The 24,744-nt window shown below is 46.5% G+C and overlaps 1 protein-coding gene across 1 annotated transcript in view; it reads right to left on the bottom strand.

Moving 5' to 3' along the window:
* Nucleotides 1-24,744, bottom strand: part of SRRM4 (serine/arginine repetitive matrix 4) — a gene marked incomplete at both ends in the record, with an annotated part of 150,324 nt that overhangs the window by 16,932 nt on the left and 108,648 nt on the right. The window contains 6 exons of the mRNA XM_080941386.1: nucleotides 5,866-6,022; nucleotides 9,002-9,094; nucleotides 12,776-12,826; nucleotides 14,238-14,264; nucleotides 16,764-16,835; nucleotides 18,668-18,754. Of these exons, the coding sequence (XP_080797512.1) occupies nucleotides 5,866-6,022; nucleotides 9,002-9,094; nucleotides 12,776-12,826; nucleotides 14,238-14,264; nucleotides 16,764-16,835; nucleotides 18,668-18,754 (487 nt within the window). The remainder of the gene's footprint in view (nucleotides 1-5,865; nucleotides 6,023-9,001; nucleotides 9,095-12,775; nucleotides 12,827-14,237; nucleotides 14,265-16,763; nucleotides 16,836-18,667; nucleotides 18,755-24,744) is intronic.

Below are 24,744 nucleotides of genomic sequence, written 5' to 3'. Positions count from 1 at the left end.
TATGGGGAGCTGGGGAATCTCATAGGCTACAAGGCAGAGCATGCAGCTAGGAGGTTCCTGTGCGTTCCTTAAGAAAGCCATCCCTTTGTTTCTCTAAGACAGCGGGGTGGGGGGGGAATGTTTTCTTTGGTGACATCCCTCTTTCTTTGACACTGATTAGGAAGACAGCAAAAGAATGGACTCGGTGACCTGGTGAGGTTCATCTGGGAGGCAGGGTAGGAGGAAAAGAGGGTTGGTGGGAAGAGATTGATTTTCTGAGGATAAAGAGAACACAGAGTTCCTAAGACCAAGGCATCTCTAGGCCACACCCTGTGTCTGACATAGGAGGAAGTAGCTGGTCTCTGTGCCCCTTTTCTGTCAGGGGGATCCCCCTATCTCAGAAGCCTCACCAAGGTCCCCCATCTACCAGCTTTCCAAATCCTCCATATAAACTTTGTGAGATATTCCTACCTCACCCCCAGACCAGGCTGAAAGGAAAAAAAAAAAAAAAAAAAAAAAAAAAGTAAGCCCAGTAAATGAGTTTTAAAAGCAGCCAAGTAAATTTCTTTCAGTGTAAAGATGTGTCTTATTTTATTCTCCAAGGTAATGTATTTCTCTACCTCTTCTGGTGGTGAAATGTCTCTCAGCTGATGAAGATGAAGAAGAAGAAGGAGGAGGAGGAGAAGAAGGAGAAGAGGAAAAGAAAGAGGGAGAAGAGGAGGAAGAGGAAGAGGAGGAAGAAGAAAAAGAAGAAGAAGATGCTTACTTGCTTTCTTACACAGCAAAGACTATACTGTGTCATTTTTCATCCCCCAAGTGTCACCTTCCTGTTCTGGACCATACCTTCTCTCCACTGCAGTGAAGAACTTGAGGTGCTAAGGCTTCCCTTTCTATAGCGCAAAAGGCACGTTTCCATTTTGTTTTTCCTGAAGGGCTGCTGTCAGCTGCACTGGTGGATTCTGAGGCCAGAGGTCATTTCTGGATTTATTGGGAGCAAGTCATTAAAAAGCTTCCATGGTAATAAGTCATGTTGGCAGCTACCATGTGTGTGATGTCAGATCCCAAGCCTTGAAATGAGTTTTTGTACAACAGATGCCTGGCGCATGGTAGGACTGAATAGTTGTTGTTTTGTTACTGTTGTTTATATATTTGTGTACATGTTCATGCTCATGTGTGTGGACATGGATGTGGAGGCCAGAAGTCAATGTCAGGTATTTTCCTTAATCATCAGTCTCTACTTAATTCGTTAATTGATTTTTAATTAATTTTATTTTAATTAATTTTAAAATTAATTTCTTTTGAGATAGGGTCTCTCAATGAACCTGGAGGTCAGCAGGTTAGCTAGACTATCTGGAAGAAGCCCCAGAGACCCTATTGTCTCTTCCTCCTCCCCTGTTCTGGGGTCACAGGTACACACTACTGTACTTGGCTTTATGTGGGTGCCAGGGATCCAAACCTAGTTTTGGGGTAACTGATGGAGCTGCCTCTCCTGCACATTTTAATAAGTGTCTCACACCATTGTCATGTCGGCTATGTATACAGGTTAAGATTATTATTCTAGGGTACATATGAGGACATTTACATGGATAAGCACTCAGTTCTCCTGCTCTGGCTCTCTGGCTTTAAAGAAGGAGTTGCCTTTTGTCACTCAGAGTGACAGCGTCCTTATTCTACAGAGGATATGCTCTGTCCGATATAATAAAAACACAAAGTGGTGGCATGTATCCATAGCAGATCCTTAGAGAACGTTAGTTAGTGGTGCCATCCAAGATGTTACAGGAAGACAAGATCAGGGTCTCCAGAACTCACGTCTGCTCCAAAGTTCACATTTTGATCACACTCTTTGGCCTTCTTCATGTGGCCCGTAAATGGTAAAGGACCACCTTCGTCCCTGATCACTGTACAAGGGGGAGGGAAGAGGTGGCTTGGCCTTCTTGGTTCTGATTCAGTCCTTTTTCTAGATTACCCTTTGCAGTCATGAGAGGCTTGACGGAGAATGTCCACACAACAGAAATAGAAAGGCTTCTGCTGAGTCCCTGGGGCCACCAGCATCCCCGATGCCCTGTTTACCCTCTGATGATTTAACAGTAAGCTTCTAACGTACAGCATTTGGTCTCTGCTGTTTCTCTTCCCTCCCAGTTGTGTTACCTTCCTAGGACATTGCGTTCCCAGAGCCTCACTTTCTCCATCTGCAAAATGGGGATGATGATGATGCATCTCTTTAAGAAACGGGTTGGGGATGGATGAGTATGCAAATTATGTGGGATGCCTGTCACTTCGCTATATTCCATTTCCTTCTCTACTTGAGTCATGTCAAATGGATGAATCCCACCCATCCTTCAGAGCCCAGCTCAAGTCTCCTCTTATCATGATTCCCTCTCAGACATCAGGACAAGAAGTGTAGCACCTCCACAACATAGTGTGCTTGCTCCCATCACTGCTGAGAGTGATATTCTGAACAGTCACCCACTGCTTGAGTGTTAAGTATACCCCATTAGAAGGCAGGCTTGACACCGAAAGGGATTAGCTGTTCTATTGTAGTGTCAGGGAAGTGTAGAGGAAGTGTCAGGGGAGGGATAATTGGCTGACTGGGGATGGGATGAGGCAGCAGAATAACCTATTTACCAATCTCTGTGCAATCATTTGACTGTTTTAACAAGCACAGAAAGGAATGGCGGCCACAGCCTCAATCCTGCTCTAATTAAATTGGCTGCTGAACATCTTTGAGATGCTCAGCGATGAAGCAAGAGAGCCTCTGGTCACCTTCAACTAGGATTCAGCTCAGAGTCAAGGCCTTCGTTTGAACAAGCATTTATGCAAAGAATTATCTTCAGTGCTCCTGCTCTTGACTGTTTTCAGAAGAGCTCTATGCATGGAACATTAAGGCCCAGGGCAAAGGAGGCTCTCAGGTTTCTTTCTCATCGGCTAAATCCTGAACATAGTTTTCTGAGTTTCCTTTACATTCTCTCTGCCCCAATCCTAATGCCTAAGGCAGCCAACCTTCTGCCTCATGTCAGAGACTGTCTTTTGTCATGCTTGGCCCTTTCCTTTTGTCACCTCATCTGTGTTCTATCTTACCAGGCACAGACTTTCTTTCCTGTTCATTAGATGTTGGGGGCCAGAGGGGGACCTGAGCCTAATCCTTTATAGATTCTCAGTAGACATGGATAGACTTGAGGAAATGGCTAGTAGGTGATTCCACGCAAATGGCCCAGATGTCCTATCTAATGGAGAAAGATCTTGGGACTGGAACTCTTCAGAAACATGTGATGTACCTAGAATCTTCTCTGTCTTTGTAATGGAGAAGAAAAAAAGGGTCAAGCACAGAGGGGACATGGAATCAGATTTTGGAGTGTATTTAATACATCCAGGAGCCAGACAACCCCAAATGGGATGAATACAATCATATTGGAGTTAGCCAGTATTTATGATAAAAAGGTAATCCTGTAGGATGCAGGATCATGACTCTTGTTCCAGTTTACCTATTGTCTTACCCAAGCTGGGAAGTACACTTTTGTTATTACCATGACCTCTGCTATTGACTCTACCTCCCTTGTGGTTATACCCATGAAATATATATATATATATATATATATATATATATATATATATATATATATATATATATATATATATATATATTGGCACCAGCAACAAGCATTGTATAGCTTTTGCCTCTCACCAATTGTATTCTAAAATGTTTATGCACACCTAGTCATGATGACTCATGACAAGCTTATGAACTAGGTCTTACTAGTTGTCTTGTTTTTCAGAATTTGAAGAATCAGAGACACAGAGAGGTAATGTAACTACCTCAAAGTTCCACAGCAGGAATCTAGAATATTATACAAGTTTTGTCCCTGGACCAAGCACTGGGCTAAATTATGATGTTTTGAAGAAGGCATTATGTGTGTATGTATGTGTGTATGGTTACACCATCATAATGCTGTGTTTTGTTTTGTTTTTTAACAACCCACCTTGCCAAAGCCATCATTACTCTCACAATTCTCCATTTTTGTCTTTCATAACCAAGTTGTTGGGAAAGAGGTGAGCTCTTAAGGCCTCTTCCTTGAATATAAAGATGAAGCCTGGCTTTTGGTTCTTCTGACAGGGGTTGGATTCCTGGGGGATATGAAGGCTACTGGGGTACATGGAGGCTCTTGGGGTACATGGAGCAGCCACCTAGAGTCTGAATTCTAGAAAAGAAACTGTCAAGAGCCAGTCTGGTAACATCACTGGTAAGTAAAAAGAGAGATGCAGTTTTTAGTAGCATCTTCACACATGTGAGCTTCTTAGGAAACCATTCCAGATAGGTGAGAAAGTATGATAGGTGAGAAAGTATAAGTCAGGTTTTGCCACTGGCACACTGTAGCTAAAGTCAGTTGGAGCAACTAGGTAGGTTACCACAGGCACGAGTACACTGGAGACTCAGCAGCCATAGATCACATAGGAACATTGTTCTGTCTCTTATTGCTCATTGTTCAAGTTTACTTATACTTCTTTTTATAAGTGAAATAATTGCATCCATTTTCCAACTGAGAAATCTGAGGCTTGTGGAGGTTGCTGGGTTAGTTGATTATTAAAGACTCAAAAGTTGGCCCCTATAGTCTTTGCAGCACATGAGATTTAGGGCCTTTAGAGGTGAGAGAATGCTACTGGGGACACCTACATGTTCTCAATAGTCACAGACATCTTGAAAAGGAGGTACTTAGACAGAGTACTACCAGCCATACAGAAGACTAAGTAAAATTAGACCCAGTAACACAAGGCACCATGATGTGAAGAAGCGTTTCCCAGAATGCACTGCAAATATTATTTGTGTCCACCAGGCCATAGTGTTGCTTATTATCAACTCCTAACTCTGATCTTTCCACAAGCACCCCTGAGCTCTTCCTTGCTTCTACCTTACCCTTTTTAAGGAAGCACCTTCTTGCACACCCAAGTTCCCATGAATATAAAAGACAGACACCTTCAGGGCTGTTGGCTATATCATGGGTCCTTGTGCTATATCATGGCTGACTCTCACCCTGTATGTTTCTATATCCTGTTAGTGTCCACAAAAGACATTCTCATGTATTTCTTATCAAATGGTTCCAACAACCTCAAAAGGATTCAGTCTACCCAGTGAGAAAACTGAGGTAATAGAGCTCACCCAAAGCCATATAGCAAAACTGGGTCTTAGATTCAGATCTATCCTACACCAAAGAGTTTTCGGTCACACCAATTACTTCTTGTTGACCCGAGAGAGGAGGTTTTTATGCTTTGATTCATTGCTGGCTCACGAAGTTGGATTCAGCATTGTCTCACTCTGTGACTTTGTGCCAGTTCCTAACCTCCCTAAAATTTGACACTTCTGCCCCATCTGCAGGAGGGATGAGTAATGGTAGCTTAGCTCTCAACACCTGAGATTCTGTGTGTGAACACATAAGAAGACCCAGGTGAAGTGCTGCAAGCTCACATTAACAGAAGGAGTCAGATTTCAGCTGTCAACTGATGCTGCCAGTGGCTGGCATGAAAAATGTCGACTATAAATAAAAGCCATAGTATCTTTCCAATGTCAAAGGCCCCTTTCTTCTGCCTGACCCTAAGAAACCTGTATGCATCTCACACATAACACCCAGAGGCCAGCATCTGTGTTTCAACACCCACCCTGAAATACAAATCTAGGTATTTTAGTTTTCCTTACTTAGCCTTCTGAGTCCCCAAGCCAAGTGCTGTCAAAGACTGGCAAATGACCATTTGGTAAGCCAATAACAAGATCTAGAGCCAGTAGGAAATTTTACCCAAAACTGAATTAAAAGGTATCACACACTGCCCTGAACTTGAACCTCTACCTCCCACAAGAGTCGGGGCAAGGCTGGCAGAGGGGCTGTGCGCAATACTTACTACACCCCTGGCTGACAGGAAGCCGAGCCTCTGGAGGGGCTGGCTGGGCAGGTGGCTGGACCGGGCCTCTGGGCTGACCTTGCAGTGGTTCTTGGAGCAGCGGCGGGAGTGTGTTCGGTGGGATTTCCGCCCTTCCTCAGGAGACCGACCTCGGTGCCTGGGGATCAAGAAAGAGATACCTAAAGGTGTTTTGAAGTAAGAGCATAGTGGAAAGATGGTTGGGCAACCAGCATGTCATGTGAGAGTACCAGAGTATGTTTCTGTATGTTTGTATGATTTTGTCCCTGGGTATGCCTGTATATGTAGGGATGTCTGTATATGCTGGGTTGTGGGTATGCACATTCATCTTTCCTTCATTACTCACCCACTCATTTACCTAATCATTTATATACCCACCCACTGACCCAGCCCTTCCATCATCCATTCATCCATCCATCCACCCATCCACCATCTATTCATTATTCATCCATCATCCATCCATCCATCCATCATTCATCCATCCATCCATCCACCCATCCATTTATCCATCCATCCACCCATCCACCCATCCATTTATCCATCCATCCACCCATATATCTATCCATCCATTCATCCATTCATCCATCATCTACCCACCATCTATTCATTATCCTTCCATCATTCATCCACCAATCTACCCACTCATCTCCCAACCATCATCTATCTATCCATTCCTTAATCTACTTATCATTCCATTCCCCGCACCTTCTCACCAATCACCCACCCATCATCCATCTCTTCATCCACCAATCCAATGATTCATCCATATACCCCTCATCCATATATATCTATTTATTTATGTTTATTCACTATTCATTAATTTACCATCCATCCATCCAGCCAGCAAGCCATCCCTTTTCTGTATATTCAGAAATTCCCTTGTTTGTTATTTTAACAAATATTTATGGGTATAGCTGTGAAGACAATGAGGTCACTTGTTTGATCTGGTTTAATGTCCCACACATGCTTTTGACTTTGTATGTTTGGGCATGACTATGTTTTCTCATGCCTACGCATGTGTCTTTGTGTATGTGACTTTACCATTTGTGAGATGGAATTGTTCTATTGAGTTCCACCCAAAATACTGAGGGAAATGTGTTTGATAAAAGTGACAGACCTTGATCAACTTGGCTTGTTTGCTGTGGAGACCAGAGGTGCATCTAACCCCTTAGAACACCCACAAGTGAGCTCTCTGAGTTACAGTTGTAAACACAAACCATACCATATGAATGTATAGTCACGAAAAAAAAAAAAAAAAAAAAAAAAAAAAAAAAAAAAAACCTTCACACTACCCCTTGTATCCTGAAGCCACAGATGGGGTGGGTGCTACTCTCCAATTTTACAGCCGAGGGTGCTAAATTTCAGAGGTGTTTAGGCTCTTGCCTGAGGTCACAGGGCTTAAAAATAGCCAAAAACTGGGCAGGATTTTTTTCACCTGTAAGCACCGTCTCGTCTGATTCTTGTTCTGGACAAGAATCTATCTTCTTGAAATCTTCCAGACTATTCCCCTAAGTATAAGACCCACACAACCAGCTCTTGGTTTGCTCTCAGGCCTTCTGAAGGCCATTCAGCAGAAGAGGCACTAGGAAGCTCAGATGAACACGAGACAACAGGAGACACAGGGCTGTGTGATGCCAGCTGTTTCTCTGGCAGGCAACCTGCTGAGACCCTACGTAATTCTCTGAATGCTGGTTGACCCAGGGGAAGAGGCAGAGGTTCCGCTTAGTCACACAAAGCTGGGACCCCAACTATAACAGGTGTCACTGTGACTTGTCACAGAGCATTGGGGTGAGTGCCTGGTGGTATGGGGGAGCACACAGTGACAGAGGCATTGCTCTGGGTTGGATGCTGTCAGCATGGGGCAATGAGATAGCCTTGAACAAGAACTAACTAGATAGAGGCTAAGTCTGATCACTGAGGAAGCAGCCCCCACTTAAGCTAGCAGGAGGGGATGCACCTGGCGGCTTGTGTATTGAAAACAAGTTTCCATTCCACTTGGGGCCCCGTACATCATGGGGAATTGTTTGTGTCATGGTCAATCAGCGTAATGTGTGCAGCTGGGACCCAGCAGAAATACAGGGGTCCCAGTAGGAGGGGACACGTTAGGACCTTGGTGACAGAGTCTCTCACACCTGCTCTGTGTTGTTCTTCTTCGGGACATTTTGCAGTCTCTGCCTGGCTGGGGTGACTGAGGGGTGTGACTCAGTCACTTGGAATTTTCTTTATAAAACAATATCAAGGTGACCACCAAGTGCAGACAATATAGAAATTCATGTTAGAGTCACAGTATCACGGGGGTCACAAGGAAAGGGCTTGAAATCAGCTCAGAGCCTGCACAGAGATGAAAATTTCTCTCCCTCCCCTCTCTTCCACCTCATCTTCTCTTCCTCATCTTTCCTGTATTCCTTTAGCTCCTTCTCTCTTCTCTCCAGGCAGCTTGCTCCAACTGAAATACGGTAAGCCCTACCAGAGACTTGGAAGGATGCCAGAACCTGGCATTCTGTGCTGTGTGTTCTTTCATGGGTGGCTCAGTTTCTCTGTTCTGATCCCTAGCTGTAACACTCAGTTGGTAAGTAGTGAGTTCTTTAGAGCCCAGTGCCTCGGTTTTCTCAAGTTGCAATGACTTCAAGGGACTTTAGTGAGGTCTGTGTAAGTTCACATCACCATAGGCACTTAGCAAGCCTGTGTTGGGGATAGGGCTACCATTGTGCCTTTCCTGCCTACAGTTGCTTATCAGAAGCAGGGGCATCCCTGACCTGAGAGTAAGACCATTAAGGTTAGAATTCGGTTAGGATTAGACCAGCACATTAGGGTTTGTTAGGGTTATTGTTAGGATTAGGTTTAGGGCTAGGCTTAGGTTTAGGTTTAGAGGTTAAGATTAGGGCTAGGGTTAGGGTTACACAGCATTAGGATTAGGGTTATGGTTAGGGGATTAGTGTTAGAATTAAGGGGCTAGGGTTAGGGTTAGTGTTAGGCATAGGGGTTAGCGGTTAGGGCTAGGTCTAGGGTTATGTTGTGAGTTAGGTTTTGGGTTAGGTTAGGTGCTACTCAGTGTGGGTTAGAAGCTGCATCAAGAATCCTCGGGGCTGGTGGATGAGGATGGGGACAAAAAGGTTACCTGCTCTCGCAGCTGGGGGAGCGCAGTTCTGAGCTCTGGGACCTCGAGGGGCATCGGTGATGTCTATGTCGGTGAGACTTCCGGCTTCGGGATCTTGGGGTGAGGGGAAGGGAAGGAGAGAGAAAGGGGGAGACATTGACTTTTATTTATAATACACAGTGCCTTAGTTACTCTGTGCTCCTTCATACCACCTGCCTGTCACTCCAATGCTGTATGTCAAGTTCACAGTGACACCTGTTAGAGTCGGGGTTGGGGAGGGTCCCAGCTTTGTGTAGAATTTCTACCCAAGAGAAGTCTAAGTCACTCCCAAAGAAACACACCTCCCAGATTCCCAGCCCCAGCCTCCTGCTGCCATCTTGGCGGCAGGGGTTGGGGGGTGGTGTCTCTGTCCAACTGTGTTGAGCACAGGGAAGCAGAAAGGGGCCTTTTTGGAGAATGTGGATGCCAACAGGAGACTTGTCTTCATGCTAAAAGCTGTCCTGGTACAAATGGCATCCCATGCTGGAGGTCACCCCCAAGTCTTCCCTGCCTCCTCTCAGGGTCATGGTCTGCATTTCACTCCATTCTAAAGGTGAGCCAGGTTCTAGCAAAATAGTGATCTGTGGCCTGTGTTGGGATTCTGTAAACCTCACCTCTCAGTTACTTAGCAACAGCCAGGTATACCCCACCCCTCAATTACCCAGCAGTGGCCAGGTATGCTCCGCCCCAGTGCCGTGACACTATAAAAGGAGCTGCTTGACCCCCTCCTCTCTCTCTTGGCCTCTCTTGCCCTTGTGCTCTTGAAGCCTTGCTCTCCCCTTTCCCTTCCCCCCTCTGTCCCATGTGCTCATGGCCGGCCTCTACTCCTCTACTTCTCTCTCTCTCTCTCTCTGCCTCTACCACCCTCTTAACTCTCCCATGACCTGAATAAACTCTATTCCGTACTATACTGTTGTGTGGCTGGTCCCTCAGGGAAGGGATTCCCAACATGGGCCCCCCAGAGGCATCTCCCTTCCCCTCAGGCCTCGCCGCACCTCCATGGGCCATATGCCCCCACTCTCTTCATCCTTCCCCTAACAGCCTGGGCTTTAACAACAGGGTCTGTTGAGCTTCCGGCCTTCTGCCTGTCAGACCCTCGCATGTTTCAAGCACATGGAGAAACACATGTAGACTCTTTATCCCCAGTCTCACAAAGACAGTCCTTTAAAGCAGAAAGGTAACCTTCCACACACATGAAACATTTGTGACCTTTGACCCAGCATGTGAACTCCAGGCCCTTAGCATGGAGTCAGAAGCCCATCAACACAGGCAACCACCATTAGCATCCATAGTCAGCAACCCACCCTTAACAGCAAGGTCACCCTGGCTTACTGTAACCACTCCCAAGTACAGGTCCCAGTCTGCCTGAGGATGAACAAGGAAATCAGGTGTGGTAGCTCACACCTGAATCCTAGTACTTGGAAAGCTAAGGTAGGGGGATCACCATTAGTTAGAGGGTGCCTTGAACTATATAGTTCAAGGTTTGCCTGGGCTATATAGTAAGGCCCTCTCTACCAAACAATTAAAACAATACAAAATGAAGGGTGTGTGGTATGCTGGTGGCTTAGAAATCTGCTTGCTTATCTCAGCAAAGGAATTAGATTCTTTGGATACAGCTATCAGGCTACATCATTTCCTGCTTAAAAGCCTCCTCAATGCCTTTGCGCTCACTCTGTCCAGACTCTGGTCTTGAACCCCTAACTCCTGCAGGAACTGGCCCTGTCTGGATTTTCATCTGGCTTAGCCATCCAACCAACATGCTCTGTACTGACCTTCGAGACTCAAGCGACAATGGATGTATAACTTGACTAGTTTGCTGGCTCAAGAGACATTCTGGAGGAAGATGGCAATGATCCCAGGTCACTTGTATCCAATGTATACTTCAGACACAGGCATTATGTTCTAAGCATTTTCCCCCATAGATTTTACCCTCCCCCAATAGTTGAACAGTAACTCCTCTCTAGTCCCATGAAAACTGATTCCAGAGAGTTGAAACTATGTTTCTAGCATGCACCCTAGGATCTCCTTCTGCAGGAAGTGACCCTCACCCCAAAGACCCATTTCTCCCATGGTGTCGTCACCATGTCCCAAGTTTTCATCCCTCACTACTCTCCTGTGCCATCCCTGGGCCCACTGCCATGTGCCGGGGCCTCACTAAGGCAAATGGGAATAAAGGCAGCCAGCTTGGTAAGGACAACCCATTTCGTCCCGGAAGCCCCTGGGATTCTCGCTCTTTGGCCTGACTCGCGTGCTTTATCCAGCTTTTTGAGGATGAACTGCCAGCCATTGCCGGAGCTCCTCTAGCTTTTCACACTATAGAGAGGGTGACAACCTCAACGCTGCCATTGTTCCTCCCAGTGCCCTTGAGGTTGTCCATCCCAGGGCTACTGGTACCTGAGAACATGTGGTGTGTGCCCAGAGCGGGGACTCCAGAGCCAAATCCTACAACACACTCAGGTCACCGGCTCCAGTGACTCTGCTTTTTCCTCCTCACAGTGGTTTGATAATAGGATCTCCTTCAGGGGGTGGTGGGGGGAGTCATGCATTTAATGTTTCTCTTGATGACTTCATTTAAATGAATTGGTCAATGGGGAGATTCTTCCCTGATCTTACTGGGGTCTATCCTTCCTTCTGGAGCGTGGTCCATGTCTCTGTGGTACTGACTGAAATGTCCTCCTCTGTGATGACCTTGAATGTAGGGAACCTCGGAGGCAGCCACGCTGAGCTCCCTCCCTCTGTGCCCTGCCTCTTCTTCTCCCTCCTCAGAAGCTGTCTCCTTTCATTCTGTCCTTTTTGATCCTCTCTTTAGATGCTTCTTGGCGGGAGATAAAATATGAGTTGATTGGAAAACACATTGCACTAACGTTTACAGGGTGTAACCAAATTTACTTTTAATTTGATGGGGAGCTGAACTCCACAGGCAGTACTGGCTGATTTGAATTTCTACTACCAGCTATAAACGGTGAAACAGCTGGGCCTGAGACTCGGGACTCACAGGGAGCATTGTACTGTAAGCCAGAGTATAGGTGTAGATACTTGTACACACACTTGCACACACACACACACACACACACACACACACACACACATGACCACAAGACAACACCCCACATTTCATGCACACACTATTCAGACTTGTTCACAGGTAAACACTGCCCCACACACAACCTACATGGAACACACACATTATTCATGCAGAGTGAACAGAATTCATACACATGAGCCCACGGTGCACCCACGTGAATGCTATTTGCTACCATGCTCACACACATGGGAACACAAATGCATTCATGTTCACACAGCTAGATCCCATGCATACATGTGCTGTGTTACATGCACTGTGCATACCATGTGCACAGAAGTTTGCATGACATGAAAATACACAGACATTTATAAATGATGTGCACACTGTTTAAACAAGATACATACACATATATACATGGTATACATACATATTACACATAGAGCACTTGAGACATAAACGCATACACTGTACATCCCAAGCACACAAACACACATGCACATGCCCACATATCCCATGTAACCTGTCTAGCCCTGCATACCCCAACCCTTACTTTCGACTGAGCACAAAGCCCTCTGCCTCCCTTCCTCTGTTTCTTCCTTCCTTCCTCTCAGCCACCACCCGTTTCCTCCCTGTCCCTGTGTATTATGGGGCTAACAGTCCAGCTGAGGAGAGGCCAGGCTTCCGCTTCCTCAAGCTGCACAGGGGTGCTCCAGGGGTGTCTGTGTACTCACTGCTTTTTGTGCCTCTTCTCTTCCCGTCTTTTGCTTTTAGGGCTACAGGAACTAAAGCAGAAACTTCCAGTCAATTGCAAGGTAAAAACAAACTAAAGCACTAAAGGCACAGTTCAAGATTGAACACAGGCAGGCTGCTGCAATGCCAGCATCTTTACAAAATGAGTTAGGCTGAGTTCACTGTGGTAGGCTAGTCACAGTGATGGTCACGAAGGTCACAGCAGCAGCATCTGCCACACTGAGACCTTAGCATGAGGCAGGCTCTGAGTTAAACACTCTGTTGTGAATAATCTCACCCTGTGGTTCCCACCACCTATAGGTGGAAGCATGGTTTGTAATAACCCATTTGGAGTTGTAGAATTTCAACCTCTGACGGTCTGAGACACTTGGGCAGGATTATACAGCTGAGCTGGGATGTGGCCCTGACCATGGTCTCCTGCGACTGCTGGTCAATCAGTTTACGAGGGATTAGAATGCCACAGAAATAGACAAAGGCAGATGGGGTTTGGTTGATTATGAAACACTCCACCCATGAATACTCAAGTACCAGAGCCTCAGAGTGTAGACAGAATGAGACAAACCAGGGTCCCAGTGGTAGACCAGCAGAAGCCTGAGTAAGTGAGCCTACTAGCTCAAGCCAGACTGACTTCAGATATTCACCGGGCCCCACTGCTATCCACTCCGGTCCTGGAAGGGGGATGGTGCATTGATTTCCTCTAGTGGTACCACACTAAATTTGAGTTCTGCCTCTGCTGCTCTTATGGCATCAGACAAGTGACTTAATCACTTGCCTCAGCTGTGGAAGAAGGGAACAACAGCTTAGGGCGTGTGGCTGACAGATAGTACTCACTGGCAACCAGGGACATTGTTGATAACTGTTTACTCATTAATAAACACATCGGGGCTTTGCTGTCTCCGAACTACTTTGGATGTGGCTCTTGTTACTGAAGAAGCCACTGTTGCCTCTTTGAGAGATCAGGCTTGAATTTTGGCCGTAGTCCTGGCCTCTTTTGTCTTAGTCTCAGTTTCTCCATCTGTCAAATGTGAACCATTTGCATGCCCACTGCTCAAGGTTGAGCTGGGTTGTGGAAGGAGCTAAATGTAGGGCCCAGTCTGTATTAGCTTCTGTAGGTGACAGACTCATGTGGCAACTGGCATGTCCTCTCTTCCTTGTCTAAATGTAAGGAAGTTATGGTGGATAATTGGGTTTTTGTCCCCAAGGGCCTTGACTTCCAATGTCTGGGTAGAGCTTGGTCTAGGAGCAATACAGAACCCCATGGAAGTTCAGAGCTGGCTATAAATGATCTGGAAAATCAACACGGGCTCTCATTGCTGAGGGGAATGAGGCCCATGAAGCCCAATGGGAACACAGTGATAGAAGCTGGGAGCCCACCCCAGCAGCTACCCAGAGCCCACAGGAGTAGGAGGCTGAGCATGTAATCAGAAGCAGCAAGAGTCTTACCTGTGTCTCCTTTTCTTGGAGAAAGACCTGATTCGAAGGAAAGAGAGAGGGAGGAAAAATAGAGGGAAGGGGGAGGGAGGGAGGGAGGAGTGGGGGGGGAGAGAATAAACACAGGTGAGTGAGTATCTCTTCCTAGATGACACCTTAGTGCAATGTGGTCTGCGGAACTCAGGACTCCACCAAGCCTCCTCCCCAGCAGCTTTTGAAGAACATGAAGCCTCCTAGGAAGTGCTGTCTTACATACTGACCCATAAGGGCTCAGTCAGTGCTCATAAAACATCGCCAGCAAGCTTCTCCAGGAGGAAGTTGGACCAGGAGGGCATGGGAAAATTCACAGTGCTCCCCAGTCCTCCCATCCCTCTTCTTAATTGTAGATTTCCCCTCTTCCCCATTCTAGCTTCCCTCCTCCTATTGTTCCTCTTCCTCTTCCTCCTCCTGCTCCTCCCCCTCCCTCCTCCCCGTACTCCTCCACATACACAACCCTTGCTGTACATCAGCCTCCAAACTAAGCGCTCAGCTTGTACAATGCCATCCTGTCCGTCCTGTGGCACACTATGGAGGGCAGTGAGGTTTGAAACTCATTGTCTAGTCACCTCTGTGTTTCTCCCTCCCCCAGGTTCCCCTTCTCCTGGCCCGCCGCAGTGTGCAGCAGGTCCCGAGTCCAGCAGCTCATTCTTAGTAGGATGTAGATCTCTTTACCCGATGGTCACCACTGACCCAGTGGCCGGGAATAATTTGAGAGCGGCAGCTGGATTCTACTCACTGCTTTGCTTCTGGGGCTCAGAAATTTGAGTGTAATTCGAGGAGAAAGTGAAGGGTTTAAAAAAGGTTTCAAGCTCTGATATTAAGGGAAGGGAAGGCTCAATGGGCCTCCTATGCTTGCTACCGCCTCCAAAATCATCAGCTGTCATTAACCAAACATTTCACAAACACAGATGGGATGGGGAGAGGGGTGGCCAGGAAGGGGCTTTAGGGTGAGCCTGAGTATTCATTCTCCCTACCCTCCTCTCTTTCCGGAGCCTCACTGAATTAGCCAGGCTAGTCTTGAACTTGTGACCTACTCATCTTGGTCTCATAAGTGGCTGGATTACAGGACTTGAGTAAGAAGCCTTTCAGGATCCAGATGTAAAAAAGTCCCCAATGCTGACACCAGCTGCTCAGCACTGGCAGGTGACTAGTGTCTGTCTATAATCACAGGCATGCCCTTGCCTTAGCATCAGGTTCTGTGGTGGGAATGACATAAGACTCTAGATTAACCACACATCACCAGTCACCAATGTGCTCAGCTTAACTGGAGACCCTGCACGGTGGTGGATGTAGCCAGAGGGACCAAACCGAGTTTGAGAACATTCTAGCTACACAGGGTGAGATGTGGCCAAACCCCTGGACTGAGAAAAGTCTTATTTGGTGCCATTTTGAAGACGAGGAAAACCCAAATGACCCCTAGTAGCTGCACACAATTAAACCGTATAGGGGCATCAGAAGATGTGGGCAAACAAGAATAAATTGCAAGCCACTCTTTCCCTAAAATCAACAGCAACTTCAAAGGCTCAAACCTGTGTAGAGTAGAGCAAGCTGACTTCCCCATGGACACAAAGTCCCTCCGAGGTGGCTGGTGGGCCATGGGAAGTGACAGCGTGAATATGGCTTTCATTGTAGAAGAAAGGTACTATAGAAGTTTTCGAAGAATTTCTCAATTAAAACATGCTGTCTTGCCCACTGCCTTTACTGGGTCCCAGTCCTTCTCTCCTCTGTAAATATACATGTGCATTTGACTCTGTGTGTGTGTGTGTGTGTGTGTGTGTGTATGAGCACATGCATGCACACGAGGGTGCACACTTGAGTGTGTTTAACTATATGTGTGCATTCATGTATAGGTATATGTGTGTGTACACACACATGCACACATACACATATACATGGAGTCAAATGTGTTTATTTGTGTGCAGGTGTGCATGCACATGTGGGGTGTGTATGTGTGTGTGTGTGTGTGTGTGTGTATGGTGTGTAGTAAACACCAGGACTGAGAATCCAAATCCAATAATTCCCCCCTGTTCCCAGCCCAAGGTGGGGGTCCCTGGATGTTTCTTCAACATGGTCCTACCTCTAGGACACACCTGGAGGCTTTGCTTAGAACTTTGAAATAATGGCCAAGATAATATTGTCTGCTCTGGCTTGGCCTGTAATGTGGCAGAAATGGGACAGAATTCACTACCCACCCCCAAGGACCAGGAAGCAAAGGAACTGCCTGGGCTCCCTCGGCTCCCCATTCCTTAGTCCCAGCCTCTCCTCTAGTCCTGGCTGGTCTCCAAACCCTGCTGAGTTCTTCTGACCAGCTCCTATCTCTGGTCCTAGTTCACTTTAATGGATCTCTGTTCCTCCTCAGAACTCACTCTGAAGACAGAGGCAAAACACAAATAAAGAGCTTGCTGCAGAGGGGATGTGGGGTTCCCCTGGTGACCTTCAGGCCCCTGACCCCTGCCACACCTGGGGCATTCCAGTCTGCAGAGGAAGAACAGACAGTACCTGTGTCGTTTATGTTTCTTGGAGCTTTTCTTCTTCTTCTTCTTGACTGGCGAGGGACTGTAGGATAGGGACCTGCAGGGAGGGAAGATAGGCTGCCATGGGTCCCTTCTCCATCTGGACACAATACCTCAGTTTTTTTAAAGGTATATAGGCCCAATCCCCATACTGATAGTAGCTTGCATTTGTGTTAGATATTTTGTGTCATACACCTAAGTAAACATAATTGCTATTCTCTCTTTTCAGACCAAAAAAAAAAAGTGAGATTCAGAGAGGTAAAGTGACCTGTCTAAAGACACACAGCCCAGACAGGGATGGTCTGAGATTTGAATAGATTTCTCTGTGTTCCTGAGGTTTGTTCAGCACAGCAGCACCAGCTCATGGTTAGTCACTTAGCTAAATCTGAAAAGCTTCTTGGCCTCATCTGTGACTTTCCTCAAAAAAAAACAAAACAAAACAAAACAAAAACAAAAACAAAAACAACTCTGCCTCTTTCATATTCCATGGTCTACTCTGCTATCTCCTGGGTAAGCCTGTGTCTCTGATGTCATAGCATGGGCGAAGCCACCAAGGGACACCTGGGAAACAGTTACTCTCCCTGGGGCCATGATGCTGAGCAGGCTCAGGTCTCTAGCAGATGGGGTATGGGGTTCCGTGTGAGAGTGCAGCCCCAACTTCCCACAGCACCCGCCTTTCTCATGGAAGATTCCAGAAGTCCATATTTTCGTATAAAATACCTCAAATCTCAAAGAGCTAAATTTATTTCCTTAAAAAAAAATGATAAAAATAAAAGCAACAAGAACTGGTAGATTTAACAAAAATATCAGAGAAATGGCTGAGGAACAAATCAACAGCTAGAGAAGTGTGCCTGGGGGAATAATTGGGAAGCTGCACACGTGCGCTGTTTCCTTCTCTACATTCTGCACACTTCTAAAATCGGCAGGCTCAGTTCCCTACCTTACAATGGCTGGGACATAGGATGTCATCGTACTCCCCCTGAGCCCTATCTGGGTCCATTCTTAAGCCGGCCAGCATTGCTCTCTGCTGCCCCCTGCAGGCGTCTATAAACACCGCCTGAGAGATTTGGTGTGATCCCTACTCCCTGGCAGCCAGCATTCTATATGTTTTACTGCAAGTCAAAGAGGGAATCCAGCAATATTAAATAAAAAATAAAAACGTATTAAAATACTCGTGTCTAGCAGGACATTCACGAAGCCTAAAAGAGCCACGAGCTGGTAGTCATATAAAGTGCTAACCCCATGTCAGGAGAGGATCCTAGGAATCAAGTCCAAGGCAGATTCTGTCATCCCATCCTATGAGTCTTTATCTTTCTCATCTCTGAAAAGGCCATAGTGTTTCCCTTGCGGAGCGAGGCCAGGAGCGAAAGGGAGGTCTTACCAAGGTGCTTGGCATAAGCCCCTGCACTCCAGCCAATCCAGTTCAACATCTGTAGTAATAACTGATTCTTATCAATTAACCAAACAAGATGTCTAAACACCAGGTCAGCCGCCTCCCTATTTCCCTCTTTTGTGATACAGGGTCTCACTTTGTAGCTCGGGCTGATCTAGAATGCACCACGTAACTCGGGCTGGCTTCAAACTCACAGCAATCCTTCTGCCTCTCGGACTCCCGAGTGCTACTATTACAGATATGAGCCCACCATACCCAGAGATGTTTCTCTTCATCTTCTCACAAATCCCAAGAGGTTGGCATAATTACTATCATTTTAAGAAGAGGGTGGGGGAAAGAAGCCACAGAAAGGTGAAGTCTCAGGTCACACAGGCAACTAAGAGGCAGCTAAGCAGGGATTTGAAGCCAAGGTGGAGTCACATTCAAATTTATTGCTCCTCTCCTCTCTCCTCCCCTGTCTGAGTCTCTGAGGTTTCATTTCTCTTCAGGACCCTCACCTCCTCCTCTTTTTCCTGGTTGATTTCTTCTTTTTCTTTTTCCCCCTGGAGGAAGGTGGTGGTGTCGGGTCTCTGTCTTGAGAGGCACTGTGGGAAAGGAAAAGCCAAGCATGAGAGGGTCCGTTGGCTCCTGTGCTGCCACAGCCAGAGAAAGGGTAAGGGCCCAGCTCCTTGGAGAGTCATGGGCCCATGGCGAACGTCTAATTGTCACCTCATGGCTGATTTGGTCACACCTCGAATTAAATGTCTCAAAGACTTAATGCACGCCTAATGAGACAGACACTGTAGTTACCCAAACACCAATTGATTATTTAAAACAAGGTTTATAGAGGTTAACTGCCCCTTAATAGATTTATTATTGAATTTGCAAATGGCTCACCTCGGTAAATAAATCACTTTAAAAATAATGAGTTGGCAGTCCAGCCCACTCCCTTCCCATCCTGCCCCATCAACACTTCCTGCTGTAAATTTGAGGAGGCAGAAGCTGTGCTGAGTAGAAGCCGATTATTAAAAGTGTATTTGCTCGGGTCTAATGTAACAAGATACATATCTTACATTGCTTCACAGAACCTCCAAAACCTCCGCTCTTCAGGAATAATTATTTCCCGTTCAATTAAATTCAAACGCACAGGTTGCAGCTAAATGAAGTCAAGTTATCTCCTTTTATAATTGGGGCAGGCTCCGGGGATTAAAAAAAAAAAATCCTTTAGCAAAGAGAGATGGTTCGAAACTGCTTGAGGACAGACGTGTGGGAGTTTGGTTCACCTTTACCAGAACAGCTAGTATTGTTCTTCTTCTTTTACTATCAACAAAACCAGCACTGGTGTCTTTCCTACAAAGAGTTTTATATAGCTTGATGTACGATATTTAGAAGGCACGGTGTTTGGAGACCAGAGGGAGACTTTGGGTTTTGTGCATTAGACACCACCACTGTTTTTTGTTTGTTTGACTAACTTTTTTCTTCTTCTTTGCTTTCTGAGACAGGCTCTCATTTTCCAAACCTGGCCGCCATGAAACTTGCTGTACAAACCAGGCTGGCCTTGAATTCACAGAGCTCCGTGCGCCTCGGTCCCCAAGGCCCTAGTAACATAGTCTAGGGGTCTTTATCCGGTTTGCTTTCTCTGCTGATTAAATAACTTGAGGGCAAACCTCAAGCACAACAGTGGAGATATCCCCATCCTGCTAACAGCAGCAGACAGAACTGGCAGCCGAGGACAGGCGTTTTATCTGGGGCGAGGACAGACACAGAGAAAGACCCTCTGCAACGCCGCTGCCATCGTTTTCTTAAAGACAGGATCTTTCACCGGCTTGGAGCTTACCAAGTAGGTGACAGTCAGAGACCCCCTGTCCTCACTTCCCCAGCTCTGGGATCATAGTGTGGGCCACTGCATCTCATTCTTTGGTTTCTTAAACCTGACCCCTGGGATCGAACTCTGGTCTTTATACTAAGACAGGAAACTTTGTCGGCAAAGCCCTTCTCTGAGAGACCAGAGTGATTCCTGTCATTTCATGAGTGAGTAAGGAAACTGGGGTTGGGAAAATCAAGCTCACTCACTGGTGGCCACAAAGCCAGGACTCATTTGAGTCTGAGTTGGGATTTGAACCTGTGGGCTTCCTGCTCTGAGCCCTTTGTGCAGACAGTCATATGGCAATGGCCCAACTCACTAGGACATCATAAAACTCCGTCATATTTAATTCCATTTGAAGAATCAGGATCATCAGGGTAGGCAGGAGGGATGATAAGGGATTCGAATGTATGTTTAGGCCTCTGCCCCACCAATATGGACGGACACACACACACACACTTAAGAGAGCCACTTCTAACAAGTTGGAAACAAACATCATCAGAATCTGATCCCTGGCTACTGAATCACACCCTACATCTATAAAGCATGAAGCACAGTAGGCTATCCAGTGGATGAACCGGCTGCTTTTAGAGGCAGAGTGGACCACTTGCAACTTTCTTCCCCCAGAGAGTACTTGACTTGCGGCAAGAACCCAAGCATTTGCCAGATGACCAAGTTGTGAATGAAGGATCCTGGCCAAGTGCTGAGCCGTCTTGTCTCATAAGAGCGAGTCTCAGTGCGGCAGCTGCTAGGGATTTGGGCGTGGCGCGGGGCATTTAAAAGTGTGTCAGAAAGGAGGGAAGATTTCCTCGTTAGGACTAAGAGCTCTGACATCTAGAATCCTAAAGTCCAAGAGGCAAGGGATCTGAGAGCCAGTGTCTTGTTATTTAAATTGAGGCGTAGGGTAAAATTGGGACGTCTTTAAATTTAGTAGACCCGAGCTCTGTAAGGTGATTATAATTACCCAGTCACTCTGTAGTCCCCCAAAGCCTTCCCACACGACAGTCCACACTTCTCCATCTCTCCCCTGTACCCTCGTTCTATGAAACACACCACAGATCGGTTGGGAAGCACAAGGTGGTTAGCGTTATGTGCAGGGAGTGGCTGGGTACACCATGCTCGTACACACTGGAGTTCCAGGTATGACAGTCAAGCACAGTGGTCAGCGATGCAGCTGCTACAGGAGCAGACAGTTCAAGCGGTTAATGTGGATCGGTGGAGAGTCCACACTGTGAAGGGGTGGGGCCAAGTGCACACACCTCGCAGGAGGCAGAGGATGACTCTGCAGAGATTCAGCACACAGGGATGAAGGTAAGAACTCAGTTACGTGTATAGTTTTAAAATGTACGGTGCCTGAGGAGGAGCTAACGGTGGCTCCGGTAATGGTGGCTGAATCTGCAGAGGTCAGAGGTAGGACGAACCGTCGTTAAGAGATGATTGTTCTAGAAATACACAGGCCTGGATGTACGTTTTAGTTCCCCCTTTAGCTCAGAGACTCTTGGAAACTTGGATTGCTGTCATCTCGGAGATAAGGATTAAACCAGGTACCCAGGGCGTCAGAAGTTTGCTGCCACATGCCTCAGCCTGGCACCGAGTGTGTTGACAGGTAAGAGAATTGCGTGACAGTCACATGCCACGTAACATTGCTCCGATCGATGAGACAGTCGTCCTGTTAGATGATAATGGAGTTGAAAAACCCCTACCGAGAGTGGCACTCAAGCATGTGTGGAGATGCTGTAGGGGGCATGCCACCGTGTTTTCAGTCAGGCAAGACACAGCACAAATAGTTATGTGCTCATCTTAATGCTTGGTCAGGCTGACAAAGGCCGGGGTGCGTGGCCACTGTATCTTCATCACCAGTGTTTGCTTTAAGTAGAAACCTTTCTACCTGTGTTTCATTGTCGGCCCTTGAACTCCATTTGACCCAGGCTGTTTTATTTGCCACTGCCCTCAGAGCTGTCGGCTACGCCGAGAACCGTGCAGATGTGACACACAGCTTACAGGTAGACTGTGCCACGTCCTCTGTGTCCCCTCTCAGGTGTTTGGACAACAAGATCTTCTGAGGACAGACCCTTCAGAACGTGTCCCCGTCATTAAGTATAATCAGCACGACTTCTTTTATCACCAATATGATGGTTATTAATTACCATCATTACTGTGGCTTTTAAACTCCTCAGGGAATCAGTCACAGAGGACAGGAGGTTCAGACTCACAGTACCATTCAGTTGATACACGGTGTCATGTATTTTGGGGACTTCCTGTGTCCTACACCTATGGCTATGGTTTGCATCTGAAATGTTCCCCAGAGCTCATGTCTGAACCTTGCTTCCCTGGGGTAGCTGTTTTGGAGAGGCCATGTGGGCTTTAAGGAGCTTGCATGAGGGAAGTAGGTCAGTAGGTCACTAGAGGTGGGCCTTTGAAGGTGACAGCTACCCTGATTTTGGTCATGTTGTCTCTGCACTCTGTCCTGGCCATCAACTCACTATGTAACCATCACCGGAGGTGCAATTCCTTTAGCCTTTATCCATCCTGGTCACTAGAAATACCCCCAGGAGCCAGAGTGATCCTTTCTTTCCGTTTTCCACACCCCTTTTCTATCAGGTACTCAGCAGTGCAGAGCAATTACCACAGGGCCTGCCTGACCTGTTCCAATCCTTGCCTTAGCCTTCAGAAGGAGATGTGCTTATTCCCATCCACAGATGTTTAACTAAGGCGTGGACCAGAGTCTAAAAAAACGTAGCGTCCACATTTAAAAAGAAAATCAAGCTTCCTGACGTGTGCTTTAAATCTAGACACTGGATGCAATGAACAGATATTGGGGGCTTGTTGGGCAACCAGACTGGTGAGCACTGGGCAGCTGTGGGAGACCCTGATGTGGAAAACAAGCAGTGCCTGAGGTGTAACCTGAGGCTGACCTCTGGTTTCCACACACCCATTCAGTACTCCAATGTGTACCTACACACACACACATACACACACACATGCATACACACATGCATGAACACATAGTTATACATGCATGCACAGATATATGCACATACACACACATACACACACCACACACACATATATGCTCATGTGCAGACTCTCATACTCCCACATGCAGACATTCATGCAAACATGCACATGCACACACACACACACACGCAAGCACACACACACACCCATGCCATTTACCATCACAAACACACACCATGTCATGTACTCTCACAGTTGCACATGCACCCAGTCATACTTAATGCATGAACAAACACTCATGCATACATGCATACGCAGATGCACATGCATGTAAGCACACCTGTATAAATGCTTGCACTCTCATACTTCTACATGCACACACTCATACACACATATACATGCATGAACATACACTCATGCAGGCACAGACACATGCACATACATGCACACACAGGCACATCCATGCACACATGTATACACTCTCACACTCCCACATGTACACACTCATGCCTACATGCACACACTCTCACAGTTGCACATGAGCACACTCATACACACATGCATGAACACACACTCCTACATGCATGCTCACACATATACAATGGTGTTATGAACATATTCATATGAGACAATCATAGACCAGGCTCTAGGTGTCTAAGGTAGAAAATTACAAACCAGGAGGTAGAGAGTGTTGGGTCCTTCGTTGTCAACTCTAGGCTTGGTTTAGTAAAGATAAAAAGACTGGCATTTATTTGTTTACTTAGCATTTATTATTTAGCATGTCTGTGTATGGACGCATATGCATGCATGTGTGTTGTGGTGCACATGTGGAGGTCAGAAGACAACTTGCAGGAGTTGGTTCTTTCCCCCTACCAAGTAGTTATCTGGGAATATACTCTTCGTCTTCAGGCTTATCCACAAACATCCTTATCTCCTGGGCTATCTTGCTGGCCCCAGCTAGTATTCAAAATTACCAGTTTAATTACTGGCTGTCATATGTTGCTCACTGTGTCCCCTTTATGAGCCTCAGTAAAATGTCACTTATGGTGTCTATCACAGTACCTGTCATCTATCGGGGACAGAAGAGACAGTGGCTGAACAGCTGACTTAAGGAATGTGTACAATAGTCTGAAACTCAGGACACAAAAATTATGGTTTGAAAGTCCGAGGCATGTAGAACCTCTGTGTCTGAAGAAACCGTATCATTAGATGTCAGGGTCTCATCTGACCAATGACCCAGTGGGGGTGGAGCTACAATATCAAACTGACTGGATTGAGTAATGCCCAGGAGACAGGTAGAGTATACTTTTGGGTGTGTGCATGAGGGTGTTTCTGAGAAGATTGACATATAGAACATCCAATAAGGAGAGAAGATTTGCTATTACTATGATAATTGGATATTTGGTGTGCTTTCAAAGGAACAAGAATAGAAAAAGGAAGAGGCCCAACTAGGGAAGTCCCTTCCTTCTCCATCTCCTTTCCCCCTCCCCTGTCTCCCTCGTTCCTTCCCCCCTTCCTTCTTCTCCTCTACCTTCCCTTAATTTTCCCTCTCCCTTCCACTTCCTTCTCCCCATCTCCCTCTCTCCCCTCCCTTCCCCCTGTCTTCCTCTCCTCCCCATCTCTCTTTTCTCCTTCGTTCTATCTCCCTCTCCATCTCCCCTTTCCCCTTCATCTTCTCTTCTTCCTCCCTTCCATTTCCTCTTCTCCTCCCCTTCTCCTCTATCTCCCTCTCCCCTTCATCTCCCCCTTCCCCCCCCCCGGCCATCCTGCCTC

The sequence above is a fragment of the Micromys minutus genome (assembly GCF_963924665.1).
Source record: "Micromys minutus genome assembly, chromosome: 29".
NCBI lineage: Eukaryota > Metazoa > Chordata > Mammalia > Rodentia > Muridae > Micromys > Micromys minutus.
Note: the sequence above shows the minus strand (reverse complement) of the source record. Positions and strands in the feature narration are given on the sequence as shown.